Here is a 12,715-nt window from a genome sequence, read left to right as displayed (position 1 = left end):
TAACAGTGGCGTCAGCGGCCGGCGCGCTGCGTTCCGACACGCTGAGGCCGGCAGGACACGGCGGTGTCGACGGGAGGGGGCGACGACCCAGCGGGGCGCCGACGGACCAACGACCCGAGCGGGGCACATCCCGGCGGGAAATAGAGCATCCAGTGTCGGGAGCCAGTCCGGAAATTAGTGGGATGCCCAATAATGCGGAAACTGTGTACAGAGACATATACAAAGCAGATCTGGGCAACATGCATCCGGTATTAGGAGTTAACTCATACGGGCTCCACTAGCTTTCAGTGCTATTTCTAGTCTATCCGCAGTGCGTCTCGTCCCCAAGAGCGAGACGTAATCTACAGCCAAGCCTCACACAACAACGCAACTGATTTAATCTCTCGACTCGCAACACGATCTCATCCACACGTCATTCCTAACAAAAACCATTCTCGAAAACCGGAACATCCCTCTTCGGCGGCGAGTGACGCTCTTAGAGCCGCTTCCGTCGGTGGGTGGACGAGCCGTCCTTAAGCCGACAGCGGTTCGCCGACCTGTGTCTCTGGTCTCTGTGGCCGAGGGGTGATCGGCCCGAGTGAGTGATGGTCGAGCTAGGACGTCGCCCCGGCTAGGGACGCCGACCGGCCACGGCATGTCAATGGCCACAGCGGACAGAGATGGCCGGGGGGGGGGGGGGATCGACCCGTCCGTGTCCGTGCTGGTGTGACGTTATCTCTATTAACGAGACACGCATGGTCTGGTGTGTGTATCGGAGAAGTAACAGAGGGTGGAAGTGGAATAGAGGAACCACATAAAGGGAAGAATGGCGTGGATTTGCATTGGCTGATTGTGTTTCAAACGTTCAGACATTCCTCGCATAGTTCTAAAGAAGTCAATTAATGCTACGCCACAACTTCAACCCATGTTTTCTCCCACCCACCCAGTACCAACCGCCAATCATCCCGCTGCCTCTCTCGCCCTCCACCCTGTTCTTCACACCTCTACTCTCCTTACATCTGCCTCTCGGTCTGTTGCAGGGGATGCAGCCGTAGCCGACTGACACGGCGTCCTCAGGGGACCGGGAGACACGCCGGAGTCCAGATGGCCTCCGGGCGTGGCACGCGGCAGCGCACTACCGCCTACGCTATCACCACAGGTACGTCACTAAAACTACGCACTGTGCAGTGTGCTATCTTTGTTTACTGAACTATATTAATGTGTACCACAAAATATAGTGCATAGTCTATCACAGATAACAACGGATTTCTGCCTAATTCCCTGAACTTCGCGTCGACACTGATTTGGTAAATCTCTGGCTTTTTCAAGTATTACAGGTAATTTGACATAAATCGTTTGTTTATTTATGACAAGTGAACGGCAAAGCTAGCTATATGCTAAATTTGACCCACAATGCACCCAGCCCAACATCCAATGGAGATCGATCCAATTGAGTCCTAGCGGAGCGAAGGTCACCTACCAAGTACTAAAGCAAGCTATATGAAAACACCAATGAGCAATATCAGCCATCAGGAATAGAGAGCGCTCTGAAAGGATGTTATCCAGCGGAACGCTTCCGGAACCAAATGTCAAACTCAAACCTTTACCGTAGATCGCACCAAACGCAGAGCATCGCAGTTTTTCACCGGATAATGCCCTAAAAACATTTCCCGAAATTGGCAAAACGTAACTGCAACCATAAAGATGCGTCACTCCCCCCTTTGACGCATCTTTCTGAGCTTCATCAATCTGCAACAGAGTCCTCGCAAAATGCAACAGGACTCCATTTTGTCCTGGTTATGGAGGCTTAAGCTTATGGCAGAATTATCTCCCAAAAAAAATGTTTCATCCATTAGTAATGGTCCTCGCTGGACGACAGAAAACAGATGAAGCCGTTAAAAAGTTGGATGGGCGAAATTGGTCGAATCTATCTCCATGAAAAACAAATCATACGAGAAAAGGAAGGACGAAACCAATCACCATCGAGTGAACGACGGCGAGATTTCGAAAGGAAAACAGCGTTGAAACTGAATTGGTCCCTATTCCCATCAGCCCACAGCAGGACCACGTCCGGCGCAGATAAAATGCCAGTAGAGGGACCTTCAACTCTCGTTTTTGTCACTGTTCTGAGGCTATAGAATATGTGCGGTGGCTTGATTACATCAGTTCTAAGCAACAGTCCACATCAGACAAATGGGACAAAGTTTGTTGCTTGATTTGTGATGTAACCAACGCATCAATGAACCATGGAGACTGGATACAAGCAATGATTTGTTGGAGGATTGTGCCAAGAAGTGGCATCTGCATTCCGTGTGGGGCAAGAACGTCTCTTCAAGAAATGATGGATATTGGATAATGTTGTCCAGGGTCTTTCATAATGAATGTTATTTTCAAAACGCGAAATTGAGGGTGTTCGTAAATAGCAAAAGCATGATTTTTTTTATTTACCTTATTGCAAATTTCTTGGAATTTATGTTGATGTCCTAATTCTGGTTGATGTATTTTAAACTGCCACACTTCACCAAACTTCCCTTTTGTGCGGACATGAAATGCCTCCCCCCCCCCCCCCCTACAACACGGGTCAGCTCTTTTTTCTTCACGTAGGCGTTTTGGGTGGTCGTGGGAAACGGCTCACTGAAGCGCACGGCTGTCCACCGTAAGATTCGGGGACACTTTTAAAAGAAGCACAATGTCCGCTCTAAAATGATCACAGGCTTGTGAACAGATTCCAGAATGTCACGGTTGACTGCAAGGAATAAAACGCACGAAATGTCATGCTTTGGGCTGCCGTGGTCGACGGGCGTGTCTTCGTCCACTGGTTCGCTTCTGGCTTATCAGTGACCGGGCCAGCTTATGAGGCTCAGTGCTCAAGAAAGAATTCTGGCCTCATGTGCCTGGCGGGGTTCAAAGACAAGGCCGCTGGTTTCAGCAGGACGGCGCTGAAGTGACACAACGGCGGCTGAGCGCCAGTGGTTGGATGGCAGCTTTGACAGACGAGTGATCAGTCGTCTCACTGAGCGGCCATGGCCAGCTTGGAGCCCTGATCTCTCACCGATGGACTTCTGATTTTGGGCAGTCGTCTTGGAGGCCACGAGCAGAGAACCTTCCAGTGACCCTCAAAGAGCTACAGGTCACAGTGGAGAGGTTTGCTGCAATGCTGTGCGCGGAGGATGTGAAGCGCGTGGTGCACCATTTGCGTCAGCGGGCCGAAATCTATCTCCGAAAGCGAGGCGAAACAGTTAAAAATCGATGAAGGGTACCTAAATGCGAGTCATGTCTACATAATTTCCCATGATTTGTTATTTCATTCGGGTATTGACAGTAACTTTGTGATGTATATCACCTGAGCTATGGCTATTTTAAAAATAACATTCATTATGAAAGACCCTAAGTAAGGCTGCTTGCACCCAACTTACCTGATCAGAAGAGATGTGGGTTTCAAAGAATTAATTGAAGAACCGTATCCGTACTTTCGAGCTTCAGCAACAGCAGGAAACACAGGTTCAGCTGTGGAGATACCAATGCTACGTTCAGTCACACCCATAAATGATGTACACACCACTCTGGCAGAGAAGTGATAATGGGGAAAACATCAAATTTAATAACATGTAAATCACGCAACAAAACAAAAGAAACTTATCAAAAATGTACCTAAATCACTTTGTATCAAACACATGCCTATGTAAAAACAGCACTGGTCAATTATGCGAATATAAGAGCTAAAAAGTTGAACTGGAATAGTAATATGCTGCTGGCTTAGCAGACACAACAGCTTTTGACTTTTCTTGGCAGTGAGGTTGATGGCACAAGTTAGAACTTGGACAGAAAGTGATTTGGATTTAATCCAATTGAAAGGCCAGGAAAAATGCCAATTTTGACATCTTGGAAATGTCTCAACCCATCTTTTTCACTGTTAATGTTTGTAATCATTATTGCATCATTCAAAACTTGTTGTACGTGGCTGAACACTTTTTTAATGCTTGATCAAAGCCAAAATGGATTTGGTCACATAAAACTATAACTAAAGACCCAGATACCTGACTGGCTGATGATTGGGCATGAAATAAACAGGACTGTTTCAGCATTTCTGATCCATTCATTTCAACTTGATGACAATGGCTTATTTCATATGCATAATAATTGAACAGGCACATGCTGAGCTGACAAGGAGAGGTATTCATAAAACCAAACTGTCAATAAAATATGAGGCAGAGTATATTGGTTATTGGTAACATATTTAAGACAAACTGTTTAAAAAAACCAAGAATGTTCTAATATATGAGGCAGAGTATGTTGGTAATACATTTAAGACTGTAACTGTCAATGTCATTTGCCAACAGAGTAGTCACCCCTTGGAATGAGCTACCTACCAGACTATGTTATGTCAGCACCAAGTACTAATGCTTTCAAGAAAAGGCCAGACCAACATTGGGCCACCCTAGTCGACCACTAAGGCTCATCCTCTTGTCGGTGCATTCCATATGAGCACCAAATAGACATTGTCTACTCCTAGCTCTCTGAACCTGGGCATGAACTGTTTAAAAATTCCAGAAATACAATTTGCTTTGGCATTTTGCTCCAATACTGATAAAGCAGCAAAAGAATAAAGCAAGGATAAAATTCCCTTTTTAACATTACTTCAAAGGAAAGAGTGTAAATCTTAGCTATTCAGCAAGCTGCAATCTTGAGGCTGTCCAAAGAAAAGGTTGCTTCCAGACTGTGATGCAGTAGCGGCAGAACGCCTTCAATTAAGGGGGGGCAGTGGGCACTGCCAACTTTTGGTCCCATTCTTTCCATGCAACGCCCATAGGGCTAATGTTAAAATACCAAAATCAAAGGAGGGCACGGTGCCCCAGTGCCCTCCCTGTTGGCCATTCCGCCACCTATGCTGTGATGCACAGAAGGTCATCATTTATCATGGCTTTGCATATTCTACATGCAAATGTAAAATCACAAAATTGCTTGTTAATCAAATAAGTAACAACATATATCCACAGCAGCTAGGTAGGTAGCTTAAATCCCACAGAACTAACTCTTACTTATCATCAATTTCAATTTTACCTTAGTTATGCTCTGACAGCCAAACAACGGGCCAGCTTGGTAACTGACTTCAAACTGATTGTGATGCTTGCTAGATGCAACTGCAATCAAGTCACAGCTGTAAGAATATTTAACTTGTGTATTGGTATGCCTTTGCATCTTTTTTGCATCTTTAACTATAATATAGGTACTTAATCAGAAATGCATGCCTCTATTTCTACCCATTCCACATAAATGCATCCGTCAGGCATCATTTTCAACAAGCAATGACCAAATCAACTCTGATGTATCAGTGTCAGTATTAATAGTTATATACTTAACCACATATTTTGTGTTTAAGATACACTTGAACCAAATCTTTGCTACCTAGTCAGTTGATTTTTTTTTATAAATTTAGTCCGAATGGCTGAATGGGTGAATTTGAGGAATCAGAGCCCGCACCAAGCATAGCTTGTTGTGCTAACCCTGACCCCACCACCCGATCGCGCAATTCCAGTTGTATGGCAGAATTTTGTCCGAACGTTTAACGTGCCATAACAACTGGACAACATGCTTTGATAGGCCAACATGCTTTGTTGAGCCAATGCAGCAATAGGTAACTGCAGGGGCGACACTTTCCGAAAATTATTGGTAGGGCTCTAATGTAAATTTTTGCCAATTCAAAGCGATTCTTTCCACGCAACGCCATAGGCATAATGTTAAATTTCCAAAATTATTGGTAGGGCTCGGGCCCTACCATGCCTATACAAAACGACACCCATGGGTAACTGTGATCCACCTGGATCCACCCTTGCCCTTCTTAGCAGGAAATGCCATAGGCGCGGGAGCCGGGGGGCAGTGGGGGCAGCTTGCCCCCCCAACTCTGGGGCCGTGGGGGCGGTGCCCCCACAGCTTTGAGACGGAATACCACACTTTTTTTTGCAAATGTTTTCTTTTTTTGTTGAAAAAGCCGAGGGGTGAAAAATAAGTGGCCTAAAACCGGTGAGAAAACTAGATTTGGGGGTACCCTAGGTTAATCTCTATTATGGTGTGCCCCCCCAGTCGGAAAGTAGTTCCCGCGCCCCTGGGAAATGCGCACAGACGACGTCAAAGTGCGATGTATATGCTCTCAAACGAGCACAAGGCAGCATACCTACCTTACTGATGACAACCAGGTGTAAATCTTATTTAAATAAAACAAAAAAAACAAAAAAAAGACCTTCACAAATCACCAACCACTCCATACAAGCGAGAGGCAAGGCCCTATATACCGCGAGAGGCTTCTTTTTCCATAGGTTGAGGCGGTTGAGGTACTGTCTTGACTGTCTTTTTCTTCCTCGTTGGCATGCTTCAACGTCGCATGACCTTGGAAATAACCAGTTATGCATCCGGTGCGCCAGAATGTCTGAAAAATACACCCACGTAAAAATGTCCTTGATGAAAAAGAGCTGCCAAATTCTGAAGGTTTCTTGCTTCGCTTTTTTATAGGACTTGTTTTCATTTTGCTTTGAGCGGATTCTTTGTTTTTTTAGTCTAAAGGTGGCGTGCATGCTTTATTCACGATCCAGTCTATGCTGTGCTATCCACAAAACATTGAGAACATTTTAAGGAAGGCAGAGAATGGAAAATAACAAAGATTTTAAAAATTACCAAGTGAACTGTCCAAACATCGACCCGCATGAAAAAGAGTAGCCAATGGTGAGCAATGAGGTCTCAGGCCCGCCATGGCATCAGACGCGATTTCTGAACATCAGCTAATGTCATTAGCTATGCATGGGGAACATTGGGCGTGCGCCGTGCCCCCCCCCCCCCCCCGCCCCCAGATGATTTGACAGACATCAACAGTTGCGTTTCGGTCACTGGCGGATCCTGGGGGGGGTCCACGGGGTCATGACCCCCCCCAAAAGGTCTGAGAGGGTCATTTGACCCCCCCCAAAAGCCGAAGACCTAAATGCGCTATAGACGCCGTCTTGCATGCTCAAAATCACCTGTCAAACACTTCTGAGCTAATACCTTTGTTTTTCTGGATCGTGTTGAGTGAAAAGGCGTATTGAAGACCAGAATCTTACTCGTTTTTGTCTCAACCGTGCGAGCACCAGGGGATGATCCAGGAAAACTCCAAGGGGATGGTCATGAATTTAATTCGTGGTGCCCCTACCTATACGCAAAATTAAAAACTCAACGGATTTCGGTCACTTAATTTTGGTGATGTCCTATTTTCATTTTTTATTTTGTTTGTTTTATTTTTAGTGCCCCTGGGCCCTGGCAGGTCAAAATCACGTCTGAGGCGAAAGAAATTCACGGGAATCCCAAAAATCACGTCAGGACATTCAGGGCCCTCTGACCAGCCTGACAGCTAGGGCCCTTCTTACTTCCTGGGGCCTCCAGTGAATAACCGCTAGTGTCTGTGTCTGACCGCTAGGGCCCCTCTGACTCCTCAGTAGGTAGGAGGCCCTCTGTAGAGGAGGTCCTCTGTAGAAAGGAGGCCCTCAGTAGAGAGGAGGCCCCCTGTAGAGAGGAGACCCCTTTAAAGAGGAGGCCCTCTGTAGAGAGGAGACCTGCTGTAGAGAGAAGGCTCTATGTAGAGAGGAGGCCCTGTGTAGAGAGGAGGCCCTCTGTGGAAAGGAGACCGCCTGAATGCAGAAGGCCCTCTGAAGAGTGGAGACCCGCTGTAGAGAAGAGGCCCTCTGAAGAAAGGAGGCCCTCTGTAGAGAAGAGGCCCTCTGAAGAGAGGAGGCCCTTTGCAGAGATGAGGTCCTCTGGCTCTTTGAAGAGAGGAGGCCCTCTGTAAAGGAGGCCCTCTTAAAGGGAGAGACCCTCAGTAGAGAGGAAGCCCTCTGTAGAGAGGAGGCCCTGTAGCTTCTGTAGTTAAGAGGCCCTGTGAAAAGAGGAGGCCCGCAGTAGAGATCGGTGGTCCTCTGTAGAGAGGAGGCCCCCTCTGTGTTTTGACAAATGTTTTTGCAAATTTTTCGCGGCGCTTCGCGCCGCCGATTTATGTACATACGTACAGGTCAATACGAAATCTTGACTGTAATTACATAAACCAACCGTGTCAAATTGAATCAGAATTCATATGTGTGCTGTAAAGGAACTCCGGCTTGTACTGCAATGCTAAAAGGGTGGTAAAATTTGTGTTTTGGAGCTGTGTTTCGACACATTCTTTTGCAAATTTTCTCGGCGCTTCGCGCCGCCGATTTATACACCAATCAATAAGAGAGAAATAACAGTGACTGTAATAACACCAACCGTGTCAAATTGAATCGGAATTCATATGTGTACTGTGAAGGAACTCCGGCTTGTACTAGCATGCTAAAAAGGTTGTAATATTTGTGTTTTAGAGCTGTGTTTTGACAACTTTTTTTTGCAAATTTTTGCGGCGCTTCGCGCCGCCGATTCATACACAGGTCAATAAGAGAGATCGTGACTGTATGCTACTATTTACTAATGCATTAGGCTAAAAGTTAGGTAACTATATCTACTTCTGGGTTTTTAAGTCGGTCGACCCGCCTCCCCCCCCCCCCCAGTAAAAAATCCGTGGCGACGCTCCTATATAGGTGGGTTTCACTAACTAAAACTACTGAGCCGAGTGACTTACGATAAAACTTCATCTTATAAACGACGAAGATCAAATGTCATTTTTTGATCTCGACATACTCGCTCCCTACCCCCCCCCCCCCGGTCGTCAGAATTCATTCACCAGACCTGGTATGTCGGCCGACTGGTGACCCCCCCCAAAACGACCCCCTAGATCCGCCCTTGGTTTCGGTGATATTATTCAACTTTTGTTATATGATTCATTGTCGTTATTCATTAACCCGCGCCCCGCTGGGGGTCCTGGATTTCCACGCCCTGCTAAAGGGGGAATTATAATTTCAGTAACTCGGCTCCTTCGAAGCGGCGCCACTGCGCCCTGATATAGATTGGATAAACTCCGAGATAAACTGTCCGACTTTGTCCAATCTGGACCTAACAGCGCTCGTCATCATCATATGGCGACTCGCGATAAGCGACAAATCGTGGCGTTATTGTCGCGAGGAAATCAATGGACGTAAATTATGTGTTAGATGAAGTGCTGTTCTCGCAGTAAGGCCCAACTGACAGGAGCGCCTATTTTCCGAGTGGACAAGAGCCGGTGACGAGAGCCCGGTTCGATGTGAGTCTGAGGTCATCATTCGCCGCGTCCACCGGCTACTTCCGAGTTCCGACTTTGTGAAAAAGCCGCACATTATGTGCTGGGCTTACCTCTTCTTAGCTGTCTGCAATGCCTCGTGTACGGCTCAGCTTCATATTTACTTTAACCCGCGCCCTGCTGGAGGGGAGGGGGAGTTTTTACGTCCCCCTCAGGTTTCTGGCACACCTTATCATACCTACATGTTTTCTGCACATGTTGTAAAAAATATCAGGCCCGGGTCGTTCAAGGTCGGGTCACCAGGTCACGACAAGTGATCTTACCTAAGAAAAAATACAATGATCACCATAGCTACAGCGACTAAACGATCACTTTGAAACTTTTAGAGACTGATAAGAGTAACAGTATACATGAAATGTAGATATCGGAATTGTGATATTGGTGACCTAAGGTCAGATTTATTTTGCGACTTTTCCATTACCTTTACATAAGTCAAAGGAAGAAAATTGAAATGCGCGTCTTTGGGAAGAAAGTTAAACCTAACACTCCAAAAATCAAATAACAGGTAAACATGACACGCTGAATCGGAAAATTGCTATCCATGACCCCTCTTTATGGCCCTGAGGTCATCTCAAGTCGAGAAATGTTCCCGACAGGTTTTTTTGCAATTACTTTTGCTAGAGACATATTAGAGCGATGAAAACACCTTTGATGAATTCAGCTGGACGACTCAGCTTGACGTTTGGATCGACCGATATGCAGCAATGCAGCATGATCTTTCCCGGTCAATTCTTGACCTTGACCTAAGGCCAAATCTTTAAAAATCACCTTCAAAAGCATAATTAATTCGACGCGTCTCGACGAAAGGAATACGATGTTATCAAAAGCAATGTTTTAACTTTCTGGAGTCAAGAGTTATCGCAGAAAAATCGTAGGAACGGATACTTTAAGAGTTTTTGCTCCCTGGAGGCTAAAACGTTGATTTAAGGTCAAATCTGAAGGCTTAATCCAGAAAGAGCGTTAAAAGAGCTATCGAATGCGCTTTTCCGCGGCGTTGTAGCTTTATTGGCTTCCGAGTTATGCGCCGCTTTGCAAGAAGAAAAGGTTGAAATAAGCAACGCATACCTACTTTTGCACTTTATTTTTTGTGTCTTTCACCATGTATGATTTAACTATGATAATAAGATAACTTTGGCAGGATCAATTAGTTACATAATAGGTAATAGGTATCGAATTAATTCTTAATTCTTATCAATCAAATGTGCTTAAATCCAACCGAATAAGATAGGTATAGAAAATACTGAGCTGAGAGCTAACAAGATGAGTTGAAAACGCTCATCGTGCCCACTTGAATACCGGAAGTAAAGCTGGTATAACCGGAAGTAAGCTGGCATAGGAGACATCCGTGATATTGCGGACAGGTCCAATTTTTAAGCCAGACGAAGTGTGTCGTAAAATTTAGGACACACGCCGACTGTGTAATAAAGTCAAACATAATACTGAAATTAGATATCTGCTTCGTACCACGATTTCGTCGTCGGGGTGTGCCCAAAGCAATAGACATCTTTACATCCGTCAGTACCTAATAAGTTTAGAAACAAAAAGGGGAGAAAGGATCAGCAAAGCTATATTTAACCATAATATCAAATCAATGGATGCCTGCAACATGACCGAAACATTTGACACTACACGTAAGTACACATATATGTAATGCGTGTCAGGTGGGGCGAGTAAGATTAGGCGGTGTTGGCATAGGGCGTGCGCCGTGCACATGCGGAAGAGATAATTGACACACAAGTGTGGCGCTAATCCAGCGATTAAGTGCGTCAAGCCCAATGGTTACTCGGAGGCCGGAGCGCCAGACGCAAACCGGAAAGTGGTCTCAGAAAAAGATGGGGAGAGTGAGTGAGAGAGAGAGAGAGAGAGAGAGAGAGAGAGAGAGAGAGAGAAGAGAGGAGAGGGAGAAAGAGTGAGAGGATAGAGGAGAGGGAGAAAGAGAGAGAGAGAGAGAGAGGGAGAGAGAGAGGGTGAAGAGCGACTGCAGTAGAGCCACATATAACGGCGCACCATTTTTATTTTTAGTTCAAAGCAAGGGCTAAATGATTACAGTATAAAACTCAAGAGTAAGACAAGAAAAGACAAGATTAAGGTGGTGCAATTGACATACACGCATCACCAGAATGTAACATACACATGAATCAACAAAGTGGCGATTACATTTTGTCAAAGATAGAACGTTGCAAAAAGGTCATCCACGTGGGTCGCGTCAAGCGTCCCAGTCATTATTATGTTTTTCGTGGTTATTCTGTTGCTGATTAAGAGAAGACTGCCTGACAGCTGTCTGATAAGACGCTCAGTACAGTCGGGCACTCGGAGCTTGTCGTCAGTTAGCGCAACTATTCGAAGTAGGTCGGCGGAAAATGCAATGGAAATGCACAGGGAATCTTTCGACGGTCAATATTTCTCTGCAATCGGAGATGGTTGATCCGCGTCTTCTGCACTCTGCGGAGTTGTTAGTTGGTCTGCGTTGTATGCACCCTGCACCAGTCGGTAGTCGCCGCCCGGCCTCCGCCAAGGTTGGTGTTCGTCGGACGGCTAAATCAGTACACCGTCGGCCGGCCGGCCCGCGGCGCCGCCTGCAGCCGCCGCCAGTCGGTGTGAGGCGCGCCTCCGGACCGGCCGACTCATCGGCAGCGACAGTGCACTGGGGTCGCGCGCGACGCGACGGCGACGATCGTGGGTACCCATCGCATCGATCCTGACGGACGGTGCACCCGGCCGGTAGTCAGCGGCAGTGACGCGTGACCTTACCGGGGGCGTTTCGAAGTCGAGGGACGAGCTCAGTGCCCAAGAAAGTCCTCTTAGACTGTGAGCCTCCAGTGTTGGACAGTGGCTACTCTGGAGACTGGAGGCTTTGAGCATCAAGTGGCTAGTCAAAGAAACGGAAGGCTCTGTTTTAGCGGATTACAAGAGATCAGTGAACTAAGGCGAACTTCCCGCTCAATACTTGTTTTTTGAAGGTGGTGTATTGAATGGACATTCGACTCTGCAAGTGATGGTCCAGCTACATAGCGTGTAACTTCGGCGACTGTGAGATACACTAAGATACTTTTGGTCACCCGCCATCTCACCGACGAGAAGATTCTGCATCTACACGAGATTCTGCACCACCAAGTGCAACAAAGCTCGGGCTCTACCCGAGTTAATAGAGCTGGTGATCAGACCACGACCCGCTGACCAGCTCAGGTCAGGTCAGGCTGGGTCAAACTGTGAAATCGTGTGGGACAGCAAAGTGAGGACCATGAGTCGTCTAGTCAAGTCACACAGTTTACGTAAGATCCTCGTCAGCTACAGCGAACCGCACTAGAACGGCTGGATACAGCCCACGCGTGAGCAGCAGGGACCAGATCGAGGAAGCGGGGCTCGACCTTTGACAGTGACCTTTGACTTCGGATTGCCGCATCCAATCCCAATGGCCAACTGGACGTCGCCTCCAATTCGGTTTCTGGCAGGTATGTTGTAAACGATGCATCCCTAAAAAGGCTAGGGGATGGGATGGATATGTCTACCGGTTTTGTGGCATTATTT

The 12,715-nt window shown here is 46.6% G+C and overlaps 2 protein-coding genes across 6 annotated transcripts in view; one reads left to right on the top strand and one right to left on the bottom strand.

Annotated features, from left to right (window-relative positions):
- LOC122388710 (cyclic AMP-responsive element-binding protein 5-like) overlaps positions 1 to 6,325 on the bottom strand; it is a 91,173-nt gene extending 84,848 nt beyond the window's left edge. For all 3 annotated transcript variants that reach the window (XM_043380061.1, XM_043380065.1, XM_043380063.1), the window contains exons 1-2: positions 6,156 to 6,325; positions 3,396 to 3,486 (exon numbers count right to left, since the gene is read on the bottom strand). The gene's annotated coding sequence lies outside the window, so the exon portion shown is untranslated. The remainder of the gene's footprint in view (positions 1 to 3,395; positions 3,487 to 6,155) is intronic.
- LOC122388711 (protein quiver-like) overlaps positions 1 to 12,715 on the top strand; it is a 35,917-nt gene that overhangs the window by 6,252 nt on the left and 16,950 nt on the right. Inside the window, exon 2 of one of the 3 annotated variants that reach the window (XR_006257858.1) lies at positions 1,020 to 1,138. Coding sequence is in view for 2 of the 3 variants with exons in the window: in XM_043380067.1 (XP_043236002.1) it covers positions 1,084 to 1,138 (55 nt within the window). In the remaining variant the exon portion in view is untranslated. Of the gene's footprint in view, positions 1 to 1,018; positions 1,139 to 11,482; positions 12,640 to 12,715 lie in introns of those variants that run through there. The other 2 variants (XM_043380067.1, XM_043380068.1) reach the window with 2 other exon arrangements.

The sequence above is a fragment of the Amphibalanus amphitrite genome, unplaced genomic scaffold, assembly GCF_019059575.1.
Source record: "Amphibalanus amphitrite isolate SeventyFive unplaced genomic scaffold, NRLGWU_Aamphi_draft 000333F_arrow, whole genome shotgun sequence".
Taxonomy (NCBI): domain Eukaryota; kingdom Metazoa; phylum Arthropoda; class Thecostraca; order Balanomorpha; family Balanidae; genus Amphibalanus; species Amphibalanus amphitrite.
The sequence above is the reverse complement of the archived record's forward strand: the minus strand, read 5'-3'. Positions and strand labels throughout refer to the sequence as shown.